At 40.9% G+C, this 22,003-nt stretch overlaps 1 protein-coding gene across 1 annotated transcript; it reads right to left on the reverse strand.

Moving 5' to 3' along the window:
• Nucleotides 1–6,465: 6,465 nt before the first annotated feature.
• On the reverse strand, nucleotides 6,466–15,637 carry LOC139308207 (membrane-spanning 4-domains subfamily A member 8-like). The gene is made up of 7 exons (XM_070931685.1): nucleotides 15,491–15,637; nucleotides 13,827–13,949; nucleotides 13,586–13,642; nucleotides 12,120–12,240; nucleotides 8,740–8,891; nucleotides 6,992–6,998; nucleotides 6,466–6,554 (listed from the first exon to the last, which is right to left on the reverse strand). The coding sequence occupies exons 1-7, from the start codon at nucleotides 15,635–15,637 to the stop codon at nucleotides 6,466–6,468; spliced, it is 696 nt and encodes a 231-aa protein (XP_070787786.1).
• Between the last annotated feature and the right edge of the window lie 6,366 nt (nucleotides 15,638–22,003).

The following is a 22,003-nucleotide window of genomic DNA, read 5'->3' on the forward strand; positions in this document are numbered from 1 at the left end:
GGCTCCGGAAACAGATGGACTAACAGCTGTTTATTACAAGAATTTACAATCTGAAATGGTAGAACCGCTTAGAGTTTTATTTTGTAAAATTCAATCAGAGGGAGGAGTCCCACCTTCTTGGAGAACAGCTTTTGTTTCATTGATCCCGAAGGAAGATCAAAACTGTGCTAAAGCTGAAAATTTTAGGCCAATATCACTTCTGAACACTGATTATAAAGTTTTTGCTAAGATATTAGCTAATAGATTAATGCCAGTTATGCAACAAACAATTCATAATGATCAATCAGGGTTTATAAAAGGGAGGCAAATGAAATATAATGTTAGATAAATTGTAAACCTATTGGAGTATTTGAAAAAAAACAACCAAGTCCCTGCATCATTCATATTTTTGGATGCAGAGAAGGCATTTGATCAATTGAATTGGCAATTCCTGTTTAAGATAATAGAAAAAATGCAGTTTGGACAGTATTTTATACAATCAATTAGAGCAATATATCAGGAACAAACAGCACAAATAATAGTTAATGGAGGTTTAACAGATGCTTTTTAAATTGAGAAAGGAACAAGGCAGGGTTGTCCTTTGTCTCCATTGCTGTTTATTTTAACTTTAGAAGTTTTGCTGAATAAGATACGTGATTCTGATAAAATAAAAGGAATTGTAATTAGACAGCAAGATTATAGATTAAGAGCATTTGCAGATGACTTGGTTGTTACTTTATCTCAACCTATAGAATCAGCTCCACATATGTTGGATATAATAGGTCAATATGGTAAGGTATCTGGATTTAAAGTAAATCAATATAAGACAAAGATGATAACTAAAAATATGTCTATATCTCAAAGAGAAGACTTAGGAAGAATAACGGGGTTTGAAATAGTTAAAAAGGTTAAATATCTAGGAGTATATATTGCAGCCTCAAATACGAAATTATTTAAAAACAATTATGAAGTTCTCTGGCAAAAAGTGCAAAAAGAAATGAAGAATTGGAAAAAGTACAACTATCTCTACTGGGAAGGATAGCAGTAATAAAAATGAATGTACTACCCAGGTTTTTATTTTTGTTTCAAATGATATCAGTGCTTAAGAAAGATGGAAATCTGAGGGAGTGGCAGAAAGGGGTTAAGATCAGAAAATTGGTGTCATGCAAAATGAGGAAAACCTGGTAAAACAGATTAGAGATCAAAGTCAAATGCATATTAAAAGGTTGTATAATGCATTATTGGCAGGGCCGGATTTAGATTGAAAGAGGCCCTAGGCTATTCCACTTATGAGGCCCTTTCACCAGTGGTGGGATTCAATTTTTTAACAACAGGTTCTGTGGGCGTGGCTTAGTTGGGGGTGTGGCTTGGCAATCATGTGACTGGGTGGGCGTGGCTAGCTGGTCACGTGACTGTAGGCGTGGGTAGCTCGTCATGTGACCGGGTGGGCGTGGCTATGTGCATAGACTTTTTTCAGAGGGCTGAAAAAAGTCATTTCTGACTGGGCCTCGCACTTTTGACCGGTCCTCACACTTATGACCATCCTCACATTTTTGCCCGTGCAGCTTTCTTAACAACCATGTCACTCATTTCACAACTGCTTTTCTTCACCATGGTGACAAGATAGGGCAAAAACATAAAATGTGAGGACAGTCGTAAGTTCGAGGACTGGTCAAAAGTGCGAGGACCAGTCAAAAATAACTTTTTCAGCCCTCTGAGTAGTCCATATGCACAAAAGGACTACCCAGAGGGCTGAAAAAAGTCATTTCTGACTGGGCCTCGCACTTTTGACCGGTCCTCACACTTATGACCATCCTCACATTTATGCCCGTGCAGCTTTCTTAACAACCATGTCACTCATTTCACAACTGCTTCTCTTCACCATGGTGACAAGATAGGGCAAAAATGTAAAATGTGAGGACAGTCGTAAGTTCAAGGACTGGTCAAAAGTGCGAGGACCAGTCAGAAATAACTTTTTCAGCCCTCTGAGTAGTCCATATGCATAAAAGGATACAGCAATAGAGAGGGATGAAGGAAGGGAAGGGAAATTAGAGTAGGAGAGAGAGGGAGGAAGAGAGGAGGAGAAGGAGAAAGGAAGAGGAAGTAGGGAGGAGAAGAAGAGGGGGAGGAAGAGAAAGTAAGAAGGAAAGAAAAGAGAGGTGGTAGGTTTGAGGAGAAAGATTGCTGTACAATAAAAAAGATGAAAGGGAAGAAAGCCAACCCCAAACAAATATAAAAATATTAAGATAAAGAATGAATTGTTAAACTTTAAAGAATAAAAGAGAACAAATATGAATAAATAACAATAATTAGAAACACACATACAAACATACAATGTATTTTCTTTGAACAGAGTATTTGGCCGGTTCACAAATTTAAACAGTGTTTAGTCATTTCAATTAAATTTACAATTTCTATATTTCCTTTTTGCCATATTTATTCCTCATCTATTTTTGTAAAAAAACAATATTACCCTCATCCTTATCTCTAATCTTAATCAAATTCAATTTTTCCCTTCTATTCTATATTATACCCCTTCCCATTGTCATCTATTTTTATATCCATCCTCACATTGGTTAATTATGTAATATTACAGTTGTTTAATATGAATTCAACATTTTAATATAAATCAATTAGTTATATAACTACCTTTTTTGTATATTAATCAATATGAACATGAATATTCCAATTATTTCCATGCAATCCAATTTCTTACAAATCAATTAATTATATTTACCAATAATAATAAACCAAATAATTTCCCCCATATATTCCTCCAAACCACAACTTAACCATTTCTGCTTTCAACACAATATACAATTAATAGTATCTCAATTATTACAATTCCCTAGTTAAATAGAACTTTTTTTCTTTTGTGTTTTAAAATCTCCTCTTTTTCCCTAAATTTCCTGTTGTTTGCACCTACCTTTTTTGGTGAGGAAAAAGAAATTTGCCTGCCTAATTTTCCAACGTGCAAAGCCAACAGCCTGCTTTACTTTCTCTTTCGTTTTTCAGTATAGCTAGGGGGGAAAAAATCAGCACTCTTTGCAAGCAAGGAGCAGATCCGTGAGCAAAACAGCTGAGAGCAAATCAGCTGGGGGTCGGGAGCCGATCTAAGCAAGGGCTAATTAGCCTATGCTGAAGCTCCGGGGCCCAATAAAATTACAAAAAAAACACCGAACCCTTTGTTAAATTGCTGGCTCCCCCGCCCCTCGCCCACCACTATTTATTGGCAATAAATAGTGGTACGGAGGGGCGGGGCAAACCAGCAATTTAACAAAGGGTTCGGCTGCAGCACTGGCTCTCAGGCGGCCCTTTGAAGCCCCACGGCAAGAATTTGACGTTTTTTTTTCCTCTAGCCATCGGAGGCAGCAATAGATGGGGAGTGGGCGGGGTAAGCGAACGGCCGGCCATCCAACAGAGCAGAGAGTGAGGGTGAGTGAAGGCGTGGAAGCTGCTTTCTCCATCCTGCTCTCTTGCGTCCGGAGCTGGTGGGGAACCACGTGGCAGCCCACGTGGATCCCAGGCAGCGGAACTCAGGCTAGGGAAGGGGTGGGCAATTGTGGCTCTTTTACAACCTGTGGCCTTCAACTCCCAGAATTCCTCAGACAGCCAAGCTGTCTCAGGAATTCTGGAAGTTGAAGTCCACAGGTTGTAAAAGAGCCACAATTGCCCACCCCTGGCTACGGTAGGCTGGCGCCGCGCGGGTGGGAGGCGAGGGGCGGGCGAGCCAGCAATTTAACAAAGGGCTCGGCCGAACCCCCTAGAACCCCCAGAATCCCACCACTGTGTAGGCCCCTCTTGATCTTGAGGCCCTAGACTGAAGCCTAGTTAGCCTATAGGAAAATCCGGCCCTGATTATTGGAAATAGATTCAGAAACGGAATTGGTTAAGGATTGTATGATAAAATGGGCACAAAATTTTCAGGAACCAGTGATGATAGAAACATGGGAAAAGATTTGGGTTAGAAATGTTAAATTTACACAAGCACAAAACTTGAGAGAAAATTTCTATAAAATGTTTTATAGATGGCATTGAGAGAAAATTTCTATAAAATGTTTTATAGATGGCATTTAGATCCTAAAAAATTATCATTTATGTACCCAAATTTGCAGGCTAACTGTTGGAGATGTGAATGTGATGATGAAACTTATTATCATATATGGTGGACTTGTAAGAAAATCAAGGCATTTTGGATAAAAATTTGGTGGGTGATGTAGAACATTCTGAAAAAAAGGTTGAAATTCACTCCTCAATTGTTTTTATTGGGTATAACTAGCATTAGAGACTAAACTGATTTTAAACTTAATATCAGCAGCTAGGCTGTTGGTAGCGCAATAGTGGAAGAAAGACTTTTTGCCTACTATTGAAGAATGGACACTGAAAGTAGCGAATTTAGCGGAAATGGCAAAAATTTCAGCGTATTTGAAGGATTACACACAAGAAAGATATATATCGGAATGGAGAAGATGGATTGATTATATTCAAAATAAGTATCAGACAAGAAAATATCAAATAGCTTATGAATGAATGCTAAACTTTAGAAGTATTATGTTATCTATAGTGGAGTTAATGTTTCAGGGGGGGTTTGGTAGTTTAAGAATAGTTAGGTTAATTTAGTTTATGATTGTTAACTGACATACCCTGTATTTTTCTCTGGGAAGTCTGGGGGGGAGGGTGGGATGGGAAGGGGGGAAGGGGGTGGTGAGGAGGGGAAAAGGGTGGGGGGAATATTGGGGGGGGGAATTTTTCTGTAAAACATTTTAATAAAAATAAATAAATAAATAAATAAATAAATAAATAAATAAATAAATAAATAAATTCTCTCATTACAGGATGTCCTCTTCAGCTTAGGGAGGGTAGCCTGTCAGCCCTGGAGCCATTTTCCTTGGCATCTTCAGGGCTGCCACAGTGGACACTGGGCGAGCTGTGGGAATGGGAGGGTGGAGGTAGAGATAGCAAAGGCTTTGTAACCAAAATAAAATTCTTTCCTCTGAGAGCCAAGGATGATCCCACCAGGTTTGAGGAGGCAGGACGTGAGTCAGATAAATTTTGGATTATGATCTGATTGGGCCATGTGATGGTCTGCATGGGCAGGAGGGAAAATGTATTTTTAACTAGGGGGAAACCCAAGGAGCTTTAGAGTCGGGTTTCCCCAGATGTGCCAATATGACATACCTAATAAATCTGTACTTTGAGGAATATGCCTGCCTCGGAGTTTTGATTCTGTTGGGGGTGTTACTTGGAACCCTGACACTTAGCTTCAGTGCCTGTTTAGTAGCTCAGGTGGCTACAACACGAATGTTCATTCTCGTATTTGACATTCCTAGTTGCAATGGACAGCAAAGCTAGGGTTGACCCCAGCCGCTTCTCTCCGCCACAGTGCTTTCCGGATGCGGCTTACAGCTCTGAGCCTGAAGTGGCGAGAGGCAAGGACTGCCTTGACTCTTCAAGTTTTAAGCGACAAGAGATGTGTTACTTTTGGGGAGATCGCAGGATTGGCCCTCCTCCCCGCTGGCCAGCTGGTCTTCGGTGCACAGCTCATCGGCCTCCAGGCATCAGATTTCTCCCACCCAGCACCAGTTCCGGGGCTCCTTCCCTCCCCCAGGGGAGAGAGAGAGAGAGATAGAGAGAAAGAAAACAGAGAGGGAGAGAGGGAAGGAGGCCCATCTCTAGGTGTGTGGCTAGCAGAGGAGGTGGCGAGCACGTGCAGGCACAGGACAGGACAGTTGATTATTTGTCCAAGCAGCAGGCAGAGGCTAAGGTGGGGGGGTGGCATGCAATCTAGACCATCGGTCCCTACACGCCTGCTGCTTCTTGTGCGCACACCAAAGGTGGGATGCCTAGCCAGGCTGATCACCCTGAAATTGTGTTTCCTTGAAAATAAGCCCTAATGCTTATTTTGGAGCAGCCAAAAAAATAAGACCAGGTCTTATTTTCAGGGAAACACAGTAGGTAATAGGAAAGATGAGCAGGATAATAGTAATAGAGCTCTACTAGGTAGTTTGACAGTGTTGTGGGAATTAGTTGTTTAGCAGAGTGAGGGCATGGGAGGAAAAACTACCTTTGTGTCTAGTTGTTTTAGTGTGCAATGCCCTATAGCATCATCTTGAGGGAAGAAGTTGAAAGAGTTTATATCCAGCATGTGAGAAGTCTGTACATATTTACACAGTCCTCTTTCTAGCTCATGCAGGTAATATAAAGGAGAGAGTAATAAACAGCCTCCAGCATTCACTGCAGGGCGTGCACTTCCTCATGAATATGCCAATAAATTCTTGTTTCTAGTGTTATAACTATTAAGTAAAACCGAACAACTTTTAAATTTGCCACCATTTAATTTGGTGTTTAAAGGCTGTAATTGAAAAATAAACAAGCAAGCTGGACAAAATAAAGTAAATGCATTGCTTCTCCTGAAACCTCTGTTGCAACTCTTCTCACATTTCCTTCCTGGTGCTCTTGTTTTACTGAGATTTGGTAACCACGTTATCATAAATTGGTGGGTGGAGGAGGAGGATTTGGTTCAGCTGCAACTTCTCCACCTCCGATGACTTGGTAAGGCACAAAACCATGGTTCACTGTAACAGAAAAGGATACTCAATACAAAAAATACTCAGAGATGCATCTGTTATTCTAGGGGTATCAAACTCTATTTCATTGAGTGCTGCATCAGGGTAGTAGTTGACCTCGGGGAGCCAGGATGGGCATGGCCAGCTCGACGTCACTAGTGTTGAGGCGCCTGTAGCGGCCTGAGCACTCTGGCAGCGAAAACGGGCTCCCGAACTCCATTTACAGCTGTGATGACCTCCTGCAACCCTCTGCCAGCAAAAACGGAGCACTGGCGGCCATCCGTGGGCCAGTCCTTTGCTGTTTCCAGGGCAGCCCCGTAGGCCAAATCTAAGCTACCTGCAGGCCAGATCTGGCCCCTGGGCCTTGAGTTTGACACCCCTGCTCTAGGTAGGGGGAATAGATTCTCCGGTTGTGTGTATTTTAACTGTGATGCTGGCAGTCTCACCAACAGGCTGAAATCCTTGTAGCTCAAAGTCCTGATAGAGAATTCTTTAAAACTATAAATTAACAGGCAAATGATGGGCATTTAACTAACTTTTCCTGATCAAATCTGCCAGCTTTTTGCCCACATTCAGAGAATGTCTGCTCAGGATCTCCCACCTACTAATCAACAGGTCTGATAGGAAGACAACCCCGCCCCCCCAGTGAGTGTTCTCTGTATGGAATAGATGCCCTTCTTAAATAAAGATAGCACCAAGAAGAAGATGCATTTCCCTCCAGGGGAGGTTATTGTTTTGGTTTCTGAAATTGCTTCAATTGGCAGTGCTATGAACTGATACAGGTACCGATAAAGAAAAATATTCAGGAGTGAAATAAGGGGACCTTGATTCTTTCTGAGCTTGGTTGTTTCTTTGCAGATGTTTTACTACCCAAATAATAAACTTGCACTGATGATGTTACCTAGTTGGAGTAATGAAAGATCTGCAAGAAACTAACCAAGGTAGAGAGCACCATGGACCCCAAGACAGGCATCTCTGTATGCTAATTTAGCTGCCTACAATATTTTTAGAGTTCTTCTGTTTTGTCAGGTCCAATCATATTTACCCCCTTCAGTCTTTCTTCTGTACCATTTTTCCCTCTCAAATTAATCTAAAGCCGTGATGGTGAACCTGTGGCATGCATGCCAGAGGTGGCACAGAGAGCCCTGGCGAGCAGGCACACCAACCAGCTAGTCTTTGCGAGTGCTGGAGCACCAGAAACCCAAAGATCAGTTGGTCGGTGCACATGCATGCGTCAGCCACCTGGTCTTTGGGTTTCCGACACGCACATGAGTGCTGGCCAGCGGGTCTTCGTGCGTGCCGGAGCCAGCTGGTCTTCGGGTCTCTGGAACTGTGGCGCACACGCGTGCCTGCACGCACACACAAGCACATTCTGATTTGGGCACTCAGCGCAGAAAAGGTTTGCCATCACTGATCTAAAGCATTTCTGAAAGGTTGAGAGTATGTTTCTTATTGGTACAAAAGGAAGCTAATTGTCATTTCTGCCGAACAAGGGACGGGCATGGCTTTCCCACCCATCACCGAACTTGCCAATTCAGAATGTAGGTACGTGGTTGGTAATTCAATTGTTTCCAATGCATTTTTTTCAAAGGCCTTTATAATAGTGCTGTTAGAATCTCTTTATTATCACATCTATATTTGGAGACCTTAGGCAGCATATGGTAGTCATGTATTCAGCTGTTGTCTGAGGTTTAAAAATAATGTTATTTTTTAAAAATGAAAAAGACTTTTTTAAAAATAGTAGCATTGAGAGAAAATGTGATCAAGTGACAGATACTTTAAATTAATGTAGTCATACTACTAAAATAACTATATTTAGAACTGAGCCCTCTAAAATTGAGACATCAAATCCTGCAGCACTGAATTATAAAGAGACCACACAAACTGTGTTGTATTCATGACATTCACTCTCTAGCAAAACAGAAGCTGGGAAAAATTCACATATCTAATTATTCATATGCAGAAGCAAATAAATCACAGGATGTTAGATCACAATTCAAATCACTCTAAGTTATAAAGGTTACTGGGTAAGCCGAGTAGCCAATCTCACCTATTGTTCAGGGTAATAGCAAAGAAAGCAGCAAAAAGTCAGGTTAGGTGAAGTGCAAATATAAAGAACAAAAATGGACAATCTTCTTTACATTCTTTAACAATGAGAACTGCTAAAACTATTATCAAAGTATCAAATATTTACCTGGGCATCACTACGGCAAGTTGCCTGGCAGCCGAAATGAGCCAATGAAACAGCGATGCAAAATTCCAGTATGCTGAAGAAGAACAGCACAACGGAGAGGCCACAACCAAAACCCTGTAGAGTAAGAAGACAAGTGGAAATATAGTTGTAACCTAAGAAATTAATGTAATGGTATCTACACTGCTCAAAAAAATAAAGGAAACACAAGCAGAAGACATCCGAGATCTGAATGAATGAAATAGCCTTATAAAATACTTTGTTCGTTACATACAGTAGTTTTGTGTTCCCCTTAGTTGTTTGAGCAGTGTATAAACTACTGTATGTAAAGAACAAAGTATTTAATAAGGCTATTTCATTCATTCAGATCTCAGATGTCTTCTGCTTGTGTTCCCTTTATTTTTTTGAGCAGTATATTTTATTTTATTTTATGAGTTATAGTCACACCATTAAAAGGGACTCCCAGCTGCTTCCTTGTGAAACACTGGGAGAAACAACTGTATTGGGAAAAACAGAGACACTGACAGGTAAACCTTCACTTAGAACCATAATTGGGACCAGATTTTCCACTGCTAAAGAAAGTGATTGTTAACTGAGTCATGAGTAATTCTACCTTTTCTGCCACTGTTGTTAAGCAAATCGGTGCAGTTAAGAGACTCATACGGTTGTTAAGTGAATCCACCTTCCCCACCCCCGCTGCCTTTGCTGATCAGAAGCTGGCTGGGAAAGTCGCAAAGGGGATGCTGCAACTGTCCTAAATAAATTGCTCATGTGACTGTGGGGATGCTGCAAAGGTTGTAAAAGCAAGGAGTGGTCATAGTTTTGAGTGCCACTGAAACTCTGAATGGTCACTAAATGAATCGTTGTTCATTCAGTTGAAGACTGCCTGTACAGCCTGTGTGAGATGAGAAAACCGCATCAGGGAACATTATTAGCATCTCTTATGTTTTGCAGCATTCTAAGGGGAAATTCCAGATATCACTGAGAATCAAGTGGGGATCAGCCTTATTTCAGACCCATACATAAAGTTAAATCATTGCATAGTAGCAGGTATTTCACCTAAGCTTTGTTTCTTCTTTATGCACCACAAAATGCTATTCATGTCAGTGGTGGGTGTCAAATTTTTTATTTCCAGTTCTATGGGTGTGGCTTGGTTGGTGTTGGTACAGTTGGTACTGTAAAATCTCCATTCCACCTCAATCCAGGGGAAGGTTACTGCAAAATCCCCATTTCCTCCCGATCAGCTGGGACTTGGGAGGAGGCAGAGAATAGTTGGGGGCGGGATCAATCAGAATTTTTACTACCGGTTCTCCAAACTACTCAAAATTTCCGCTACCGGTTCTCCAGAACTGGTCAGAACCTGCTGAAACCCATCTCTGATTCATGTAGGATGAAGCAGAGAAGAACAATCCAATTCTCAGTCTAAATCAGGGGTGTTTTTAAAGTCAATATCATGTCCTGTGGCTTTGAGGTGTTGGACCAGGGAAGAAGTTGGTTCCTCTTTTCTAACTGAGTTCTTGTGTTCTTCAATGCGTGCACTTATTCTTCTGTTGGTTTGTCCGATGTATATGGTGGGGCAGGACATGATATTGACTTTAAAAAGACCAGAACTATCGCCAAAACTGAACACTTTAACAACAGAATAATCAGAGAAGCCATCGAGATAGAAAAACGTCCACACAGCATGAATAAATGAGATGATACCTCCCACCTGCCAACCATTTGGAAACCCGCCCTTATTGACAAACGAGTCCCTAACACAAAGAATGACACCAGATCCACACTCACGAGAGCCACACAGGATGTAACCACCACACATCCACGCAGAAAGCAGACTCAAACCCACACTGATGATCAAGCACGACCACGGACCAGAAGCCAGACCACAGCTGCATCATTAGCCACTTTAAACCCCTCCAATCCATACATGAAACAGACTGACACCCAACATGAAGAGATGGCACGGCCACGAACATGAAGCCAAACAACAGCAACACAGCTCATCAGCTCAAATCCCACTGCTACTCAGACTAACCCAAGCATAACCAAGCCCCCACCTAAACAGAACACACACCTAGCCAATCAGAGCACAGCTAACCCCCCATCCAATCAGAGCACAGCCAAACCCCCAACCAATCAGAACACACCTCCACCCAATCAGAACATAGCCAAGCTCCCTAATGACATGTATGTACCCTAATGTTCAGCCAAAATGTTGGAGATGTGAATGTTTGGATGCTACGTATTATCATGTTTGGTGGACCTGTAGGAAAGTTAAGGCTTTTTGGATAAAAATTTGGTGGGTCATGCAGAATGTTTTGAAGAAAAAAATTCAATTTTCTCCACAACTGTTTTTATTGGGTATAGTTCAGGGTTTTACATCGGGTGAAACAAAATTGATATTGTATATGATAACAGCAGCAAGATTGTTGATAGGTAAATATTGGAAGAATGAAGCTTTGCCCACAATTGAGGAATGGACTTTGAAGATGGCCAGTTTTGCAGAGATGGCGAAGATTTCAGCATATTTAAAAGACTGTTCACAAGAGACTTATGAGTGGGAATGGAAAAGGTGGATAGAATATGTTCAGAACAAATATCAAACTAGAAAGTATCAAATAGCATTTATTTGAAAATAATGTACTAGAAATTTTTTAATGTAATGAGATAAAGAGAAAAATTATACGGAGGGAGGGGTTCAAGTTTATATATAAGTGTTATATTAGGGTTCTTTATGAGTATGAGTATATTATAGGGAAGTCTGGGGGGAGGGGAGGGTTAGGGAGGGTTAGGGAGGTTGGGAAGTTTGGGGGGGGAGGTGGGGGGGAAAAAGGGGTGAAAATGTAATTGTAAAACTTTTGCAATAAAAAAAAAAAAGAACATAGCCAAGCTCCCACCCAATCAGTTCACACCCCCACTGGCAGTTAAAAGGAAGAAACAGCTGCTATCACACACATTGCTCCTAGAAGCACGAAGCCGAGAACACCAGCTTGAAGATGACGAATGAAACTTTGTCGAAATGTTGCCAAGACACCTCCAATTTTACGCGGGAGAAAACCCGAATAACCAAAGACCTAGATAGATAGATAGATAGATAGATAGATAGATAGATAGATAGATAGATAGATAGATAGATATAGAGATATATAGATATAGATATAGATATAGATATAGATATAGATATAGATATAGATATAGATATAGATATAGATATATGTATATGTATATATATAAAGTCATATGAAATAGAACACATGCCTTTGGGACTGAGACTTATTCGAAAGATTTCATCCAAAAGCCAAAGGGTCTGGGATATCTTGGCTGCATACATCTCCTTCTAGATTCTACACGTGAAGCCAAAATTTAAGAAGAGGTTGGTTTACTTACGATCATATATCTAGGGTCAAATCCCGAAATGTTGAAGACCACCTCACTTATATAGAGGATGATACCAATTAATGCCAATACAGCACTTGTGATGTTCATTCCTACACTGCATTTCACCTGAAACATCAAAACACCAGAAGGAGAGAAATTACAATTACAGTGTTAGCGTAAGTCTTATTAAATACAAAGCACTAAAATAATTAGGCCCAACTATGGTAAAAACAGTGACAAAGAAATTCTATGTGGGTGCTTAATGACACATAACCAGTCAGTGGTGAAATCAGACAACATCCACTAAAACCATAGGAATCAAACAGCAGCAATAACAGAGTTTTCCACAGTGGAAAGGCAACTGCCACAATTCATTTGAGGGCTTTTCTAACACTATCAAATTCCTTCTTTCTGTTTCTGGATGTCAGCCTCTACTGAAAGCCAGGTGGTTAATAGTGACAGGAAAACTGGTAAGGATTATTCACTCTTAACATTTTGGTTAAAGAAATCACACACTGTTTATTCTAGGACACAATGCACTCTAAGCATTAAATGTTAATGTTAAATGCTCTTTTAGCTATTACAGAGAGGCTACTAGAGAGATGGGAATGGAGAAACCCTTGGAGCCAGTAATAAGAATACTGAAAAGTTAAACATTGCTCTGTCTTTAGTCCTCCCCTGTCAGGAATATAGTATTTTTCTATCAAGATTATCATTTTTCTTCTCTGGAATCCACACTGTGTCCCTTTACAAGGCACAAACATTTCTATGTTGCCATGAAAACACTTTAAATCAAGGAGAAATAGGGGAGAGAAAGCAAGTTCTGTGCAGGAGGGCTACCATCCGCTCTCTCTTCCCTTTGATTCCCAGTAGGATTCTCACACTTGTTCCATACTTTTACTCCTAACCTGCTGGGCTTCTTTCTAATGTTGCTTTCATGTAGGAATACTTCTGAAACTGGACCCGCTGTTGAGGAGGAGGAGAAGGAATAAAGTTGGAGGTCTGCTTCAAGATTAGAGCATGCAAGAAGACACCCCTTTGCTCAGGACTAGCACCATTATTAGTAGCAACTAAGGAAGCTCTGGTAGAACAAGCACCCACATCACGGTCATTGACTCTCTCAGGCTTCTCTCATTTTTGTCATGAAACTGATAGGACCTGCAGTGTTGCAGGTTGCACATCAGGAAGGGAACTTGGCAAGAAGCCCATCGCAAAATGGAGACCAGGGGAGGCTCAAATTCTGGATGGTTCAACATTCTCTACTGTTGACATAGAACTTTCAATAGAAGCAGGACTTGGAAGAAAAGGTTGATCAAAGAAGGAAGTAGATGGGGCTTTTGAGTTTCTTTTTCTTTCCCAAATGTTGATTTAAGACTGAGCAGTATCTGAAGAGAATTGACACAATAAAAAGTCCTGAGTGCTTACAAAGAAGCTGCATAAAAGAAATTCAAATTCTACGCAGGTTTCTCACCAAACCACGATTTGGACGGTTCGCAGCTGCTACACAAAGTGATCCAGAAGAAATAAACTATGGAAAACGAAAAAGAAAAACAAACAATTGTAGTCCACTGGAAATAAAAGGGGAAAATTATCAGAAAAATCTGGCACTCAGGAGAAGGCAGATAGGCTCCAATGCAAACAGGACTTTTATAGGTATTCTTTAGCCATTACTACCATGGTGCATGACTCAACAAAAATCTGCACATACTTACCAATATCCCACCCAAAAAGGGGTAACCTCCAATTCCAGAGATGGAAAAATAGTAGGAAGGAAAGAGACTAAGCAGGATAGCCCCAAAGCCAATGTGGATCAGCCCAATCAATATTTGGACAGCCTGCGAAAGGAAAACACACAAAATAAGACAAACATGCTAATTTGTTACCAACCAGGAAACGCATCACTTTCTATCCAGCTTTGAAAGGCCCTTCAAAGGTGCTGGGGCTTTTAAAGGTTGCAGTACAGTTGTTGACCCAAAGCAGGGGTGAAATGCTCCGGGTTCAGACCGGATCGGCCGATCCATTAGCGATGGCGGTGGGTAGTTCGTAGAACAGGTAGCAAAAATCCCTGCTCCCCCCCCCGCCCATGCCCACCCAATCGCTCGGTTCCCACTTGCCCGCTTGCTTCTTCTTTCGGGCTCTCTCACTTTTCCTGCCTTGCTTCAGCTGCTGCAATCCATTGCATCAGCTAGCAACTCAATCTGCCTGTCTGAAATCAATCCAATCTGTGAGTAACTCAATCTGCCTGCCTTGTGCCTTCAATTTGGTAAGTAACTGGTTTTTTACTTTTTTTGGGGGTGGGAGCTTTAAAAAAATAGTTAATTGGGGATTTTTTAGGAGTTTTATTTTTTTAAAGACATTTTAGACATTTAAAGTTAAGGAAGTTTTAAATTTAGCTGCTTTTATCTAAAAATATAAATAAAATAAAATAATAAAATAAAATATTTGTGCAGCTTTCTGAGATTTGGTGTGTTTCTGTAGTGTTTCCTCTAACTACACAAACACACAAAATCTCACAAAGCTGAACGTGGCATTTTGTGTGGAAAAAGTGTGAAAGTTGGTTTTTGAGCTTTTTGTGGCTGTGTGAGGTTCCTGCTTGTTGCAGGGGCCATTTTGGGTGAAGTGCAGCTACTTTTACATTGTGTGTGAATCAGTTGTGTTGTGTTGTGTGTGTGTAAAGTGTGAAAGTTGGTTTTTGGTACCTCTTATTGTTTTGTGTACTTTGTTTATTATTTTTATTATTTATTAATATTGGCAACACCCACCCAGTCACCTGACCACCAAGCCACATCCACCAATTAAGCCCCATCCACAGAACTGGTAGGGAAAATTTTTAGATTTCACCCCTGACCCAAGGCCTGGTTTCCTATGGTTAAAAACTCAAATGGGAGAAGAGACAGTTTGAGACACTGTTGTCACTATGTACCAGACATTTACTCCAAATTATGATCTAGATTCTAGAGTGATCTACAGTGGCACCGCTCTTGTCAGGAAGAAGGACTGTAAGAATATCAAGATGGGCCTTGGAGAGAGGAATGTCATTTCTCTCACTACAGACTCCTCGACAGGAACTTAATCATGGTCATAAGCACAAAGAGACTTCAACCGACTTGGGCTGCAGCCAATCTATGACCAGGCTCTTCTGGAGAAATGCCCAACAGTTGCACTTCCCAGAGGGAAGAGAGAAAAAGAAACTTTATATCGGAGTCAGAATTTTTTGTAGAAACACAAAAAAACCTACCAGGAATAAAATAAGTTTCTAGAGTATATTCCAGAACCAGACAATAGCCAAACTAACTTCCGTAACTTCAACATGGAGCTCACAGGTCTTTATATAACCAATAAAATCTTAATGGACTTCAAAGCAACGCATGCATACCCCAAGCACTTTGGGCTCAGCATTGAAGAATCTCTCCAAAGGACCCTTTTGTGGGACTTGTTGAGGAGCACCACTGGGCAATCCAGGGGCCATTTGGATTATGTTTGCTTCATTAGAGGGGGTGACAACTGTGGTTCCACTGGCCATTCTTGCTGGAAGTGTTGCCAAAGCTAAATTACCTGCAAATAAACTAATGAGGAAAAGTTAATGTCTTAACATCAAGGAGGCAGATTCTGAAACTGAAGATTGCCAGAAGGGTTCAGGGATATTAGGGAGAAAAGATTAATCAGAACATGGAGAGCATGCTTATATTATTTTTTTCAATGCAAAAAGTGTCTTTCTCATTTTAGCACCACCTCAGATTCACCCAGCTAAATGGCATTTTTCATTTGGGCAAGGTTTTATTGTACTTGCCCTCCTGTCCTGTTACTGGCAGATGGATCTAAAGGCATCAGGCATAGATGATCATGCTGATTGCCACCTTCCTGCAAGTTCATACCGATTAGGACAGAACAAGTTACTGTGAAGGACACAAGAACAGGGACCTGTATCCCACCTTTACTTCATTGATTTGGTGAGGTTTCTTCTCAGAACACAACTGGACCACCAGCCTGAGTTTTCTGACAAAACCCCGGAAAACCCCAGAAAGAAGCGATTCCCAACTGCCATCGACATCTAATAAGGCTCCGGATTTTTAAAACTCTGACCAAAGGGCCCGAATTAATCCCACCAGTTAGGATTTATTCAGATGTTAAAGGGGAGCTACTTCCTTCTTGAACTGTATTAATTGGAAGTCAACATGAAGCGAAAATCGACCCATCCACCCTCCTCTTTAAACGGTGAACTTCAAATATTGAATCTTTGTAAGTTTACACGGCGCCTTTGCGCGTATTGGGCACTTCTATCCCGGCAAGATTCATTGCAAACTCTTCCCTGTCCGCTAATTCTCCCCTGAGATCCTCCTGTCTAGAAGACCTGCGGTGGCTGTGTGGCTGAGAAGACCGCGGGTGGATGGCTGCAGGGGAGAACACGGAATGGGCCACATATTAATTCCATATTATTAATTTTTTTAAAGTAATCAGAAACTACTCACGACAACCGCTCAAGACGAGATACACCTAAGCCTCAGGAAAAACAGAAGTACCTTAACAGGAACAAGTGGCTTAAGCAAGGACTCCAGGAAAAAAACATTTTTCTTGCCCCTTTAATTGTTGCAAGAAATAACAGTTTCTTGCAACAGGCCAGGAACTTTCTGCTTGTTCAGAGATGAGAGGGAAACTGTCCAAGTTTATAAAGTCCTGTTATTCCCAGGCTAAAACGAATCACTGAACTCAACCTCATCCCTCGGCGTCTCTTTCGCTTCCCTCTTTCTCCCAAAGTACACAAGTCCCGCGCTTGGAGGGGCTCATTTTCAACCCCTCGGAGTTTTCCACAATCTTTGCAGGAATCGCCAGAAATAAAAAGAAGGGGACGCGCATTGCGATCATAGCCTCCCCATGTCCCCCCCACCCCGCCCCACAGCTCTTTAAGTAGCCCTCGTCCAGCGGAGGATTCTTTTTCCCTCCTTTCCCTCCATCGGCGCTCTCTGTAGCTTTCGGGTTGCTCTTTATAGCGCTTGAACAGGCAAAGCCACAACGGTGTGAAGAGAGGAGGCTGGAGGGACTGGATCCCAACCTCCGATTGCGCTCCCTGCGAAACTCTCCCTGGAAACCTCAGAGGCCGCTGAAACATCTGGACCGCATCGTTTAGCCAATAAATAGATGCCAAAGGGAAATACTCTCCGTATAGTGGCAAAGTTAGGATGGGTAAATCTATTCTGTTTCCTTTTGCACTGATTTAAACTGAACATTTGCTTTTTGGTTGACTCTTGAAAGATACATTTCCTCTCTATTGGAGAGACACCCCCCACACACTTCTTTCGGGGTGCATGTTACACGGGAGCGCCTTCTGGAGACCTGATCCTCCTATTGGTATTTTGTATTGGGCTGTTCTATGAATGTCTATGGGGTGTGTGAAGAACAGGTCGCTTCAATGCTATAATAGTGTTTTAGAAGGGGAGACGGCGTCTGTCCCCCTCCCCCTCTAGATGAGCTATGCTATTCCCAGATGTCATCTAAAAAGCAGCTTGCCGTTATCTCTTTTAGATGCCAAGATAATTTCCCTATATTATGATTGGCTTTACAGTCTTTAATTGATGGACAATGTGGCTATATAAAAATTATCAATATTTAATTTATATAAAGGCCATATTATTGCATTGGAGGAAACAACTGAGTATCAGAAATACTAATACAGAGTAAAGAAATCAAAGAGAAAAATAAAGGCAAAAGTGCAGAAAAAAATATAAAAAGTGAAGACAAAAGCTTCCTATTTTTTGTGCAGCAAATATAAACATAATTACAAAATTATCTCTTACTCTATGATTACCAAAAAGGTCACTTTTTCTACTATGTATTTTTCTTCTAATTATCAAAAAGTCTAGTCAAAAGTTCATTTTAGGAGCCCTGATGGCACAGTGGTTAAAGTTCAGAATCGCAGACAAACTCTGTCCACAGTCTGGAGTTTGATCTTAGAGGGGCTCAAGGTTAATTCAGCCTTCCATCCTTCTAGGGGTCAGTAGAATGAAGACCCAGATTGTTGGGGGCAATATGCAGATAATGCTTCAACATTGTAAACTACCCAAAGAATACTGTAAAGCACTAAAGGGTGGTTTATTTATTTAGTGTATGGCTGGTCACACACAATATTAAAACACTTCATTTTTACAGGTTAAAACAATTAGAACAATTTAAAAATAAGTAGTAAGAAAACCTAAGAGGAAAAACAGAAATAACATTTCAGAGTTTAATGTCAAGTTTGGAGATCCAGTCAGTAGCTGTCATTGTTACGCAGAGGAAGTCCCTAAAATCTCCTGGATAGCTTCTGTTAGAGCAGTGGGTCTCAACCTTCCTAATGCCACGGCCCTTTAATACAGTTCCTCATGATGTGGTGACCCCCAACCATAAAATTATTCCTAAAACCATTGAAAATATGTGTTTTCCGATGGTCTTAGGCGACCCCTGTGAAAGGGTTGTTCGACCCCCAAAGGGGTCCCGACCCACAGGTTGAGAACCACTGTGTTAGAGCATTCCCTCACTATAAGTTGGATAGTCTGTGGGGGGGCAATCACATTGTGCTGAAGGTGTCTTTTGGCACACACCCCATGAGTCGTTCTAATTCTATTGTATGTCACCCATATGTGTTGGGGTAGATTAAATCCTGGAGGTATACTATTAGGATTAATATGCTCAGAAATATCTTGGGGGGAATAGCTACTCCACGCTTCTATCCACTTTTGTGTGGTGTTCTGATGATTGGCCAGCAGCTTAAGCGCTGTCAAGAATGGTGGATTTCTTGACTTTAATCGGCATCTTAAGAGATCAGGAATGTAGCCATGAATGGCTAGAGAGGAATTTAACAGGATCTTATTATGCTCCCGAATGAGAGCTTATTGTCATCGTAAGTGTGGGGGAGGAATGTGACTAAGAACTGGTAGCCAGTAACTAGGTGTAGATTTTATGCACCCAGTAATTAGCCTCATCATATGGTTAAGTTGAACATCAATAAGTCCTGTATGTGAGTTGTTTATCCATACAGGTGCGCAGTATTCCGCTGCAGAGTAGCAAAACCCGAGGGCTGCACATCAAAGAGTTGGGGCTGAAGCTCCCCAAGTTGTTCCGTATAATTTTTGTAGAATGTTATTTCTGCTGTTGATCTTGGCAGCCATATTCTGAATATGTTTTTTAAAAGACAGAGTCCTGTCTAAGGTGACCCCAGGTATTTTGGTGTTGCCTCATATGGAAGCAGTTTGTTGTTCAGGTATACATTGAGTCCTTTTTTTGCCAATTTGTTGTTAAGGTGAAAACATGATGTAACTGTTTTACTTATGCTTGGGATTAACCTCCATTGGTGGAAGTAGGTGCTCAAAGTTGTAAGGTCGGCTGTAAGTACGCCTTCTGTAGCTTCGATGTCCTTGTGGCTATATGCTAATGCCAGGTCATCAGCATAAGAGAACTTTGTTGATAGTGTGGGTGGTATATCGGAAATATATAAGTTAAATAGAGATGGGGCCAGCATGGAGCCCTGAGGGAGTCCGTTATTCAGGTGTCTTTGCTTACTGATTTTGTCACCCATGATGACTTGAAAGGTCCTTGCTGAAAGCATGTTATTTATTAGGCGGCCCATAGTCCTACAGGAGACAGCGTGGAGGAATTTATTTAATAGGCCCTCCCTCCATATTGTATCGTATGCTGCTGTGAGATCCACAATTACAACAGATGTTTTCCAAAAGGGTAGTATATAAGCCTAAATACTATTCTTAATGCTATTTTTTCTGTTTCATGCAAAATTTCTGAGAGGTTTCCAGTCTGTCCAGTCTTTTCTCTAATCAAGGAAGTCAATTTAGCCTTGTCTGCAAGTTCCATCATTTTCACCAACCATTCCCCTATTTTTTTTTTTTTTGTAAAGAATTTTTTATTTTTTTTCCAACATAAACATAAAAAATAAATTTTTTTCAAGAACAAAGTCTTGGTCCGGTCACAAATCTGTACACTATTTTAACAAATGAAAAACAATCAATTTTAACATAAATTCCAACATCTTAATAAATGTTTCTATTATCTCATCATACATCCTAATCTCCTACTAAGGCAAAACTCCTTTTTATATTCAATTATAAATTCAATTATAAATCAAAATTCAATACCGCTTTATCTAAATTTTTTATCCCTTGCTCCTTTTAGCATCAACATTAAACACAAAGACAATCAATTCTATTAATCTATATACTTACCTTACAATTTTATCACCACAAATCTTAATTTTCAAGTGTATACAACTCAATTCTTATTTCAATTTTAATCAAAATTTCTTTTTATTTTTCTTGTTTTCTAAACCCAATCTATCCTATCATGTTCTTAATCTTTTACACAGAAATCTCAAAATTTACCATTTCATTTTTAATTATTACCCAACATTTTCTTTTTCACCCCTTATTAATAATTATTCTTCAATATATTCTCCTCCTTCTCCTCCATTACTCCACCTATTATTTGGCTGATTTCCAGCATAGCATATTTTGGCTGAGTTTTCAGCATATTATCCTCCTTAACTCCCCCTTTTATTTGGCTGATTACCAGCATTTTCCATTGTTTTGGCTGATTTCCAGCATATTTTGTTTTGGCTGATTAACAGCATTCTCCTCCTCAACTCCACCTATTATTTGGCTGATTTCCAGCATTTCATTATTTGGCTGATTTCTCAGCATATTCTCCTCCATTAACTCCAACTTCTATTCTACTAACATATTAAAAATTTCTTTTTCCATATGTTATCTATTAATCCACTATTTCCAACTATACTCTTCCAGGGTGTTTCCCCATTTATTTCTTAATATTAATCATTCTCAACATATATTAAATGCAATCACAATGATAACTTCCATCTGTGTACCTTAATACATCATCAAAAATCATTAACAATTAATCATAGTTATCATCCACCACTTTGTTATCAAATTAAAACTAAGCATGTTACAAGTTATGCTTTTATGAACATATCACTTTTATTTTTTTTTTATTTCAAATTTATATACTGCACCTTCTCCCAAGGGACTCAGGGCAGTGTACAGCCAGATAAAAACATACAATACAAACATTAAGAACAATTAAAAGAGTATATATTAATTTGGCCCCAGTTTAAAATGACAAACCAATTAAAAATTAAAAATTTAAAAATATGTTAAGCCAGCCTGGCTTGATGAAAAAATAAAGTTTTAAGGGCACGGCGGAAGGCACCGAGGTCTTGGATTCTCCTTATCTCAGGGGGCAGCTGGTTCCATAGGGTAGGTGCCCCCACAGAGAAGGCCCTCCCCCTGGGGGTCACCAGCCTACATTGTTTGGCTGATGGCACCCCGAGGAGGCCCTTTCTGTGGGAGCGCATGGGTTGATGGGAGGTTGTCGGTAGCAGCAGGCAGTCTCGAAGATAACTAGGTCCTATGCCATGGAGCGCTTTAAAGGTGGTAACCAACACCTTGAAGCGCACCCGGAAGACCACTGGGAGCCAGTGCAGCTCACGCAGGAGTGGTGTTATGTGGGAGCGCCATGCAGCTCCCGTAATTACCCACGCGGCCGCATTCTGGACCAGTTGGAGCCTCCGGGTGCTCTTCAAGGGGAGCCCCATGTAGAGAGCGTTGCAGTAGTCCAGGCGAGAGGTGACGAGGGCATGAGTGACTGTGCACATGGAATCCCGATCAAGAAAGGGTCGCAACAGAAGGCTTCCGGCTTGCTGTTCGTCGCTGCCAGACGTTCCTTTGGGATCGTCAGCTTCCACTGCCTGTCAGAGCCGCCTTCACAACGGAATGGCGGCTCGAAAAAACTCCGTTTCCATGAGGAAACGGAGATAGAGCCGGCAGGGGTGGGTAGAACTCTCTGCGGAGTCCCAAAAGTTTTTCTTTTACTTTTGGGACGGAGCGGA

The sequence above is a fragment of the Pituophis catenifer genome, unplaced genomic scaffold (assembly GCF_029215685.1).
Source record: "Pituophis catenifer annectens isolate HBS135680 unplaced genomic scaffold, rPitCat1.0.hap2 SCAF_1, whole genome shotgun sequence".
Lineage (NCBI taxonomy): Eukaryota > Metazoa > Chordata > Lepidosauria > Squamata > Colubridae > Pituophis > Pituophis catenifer.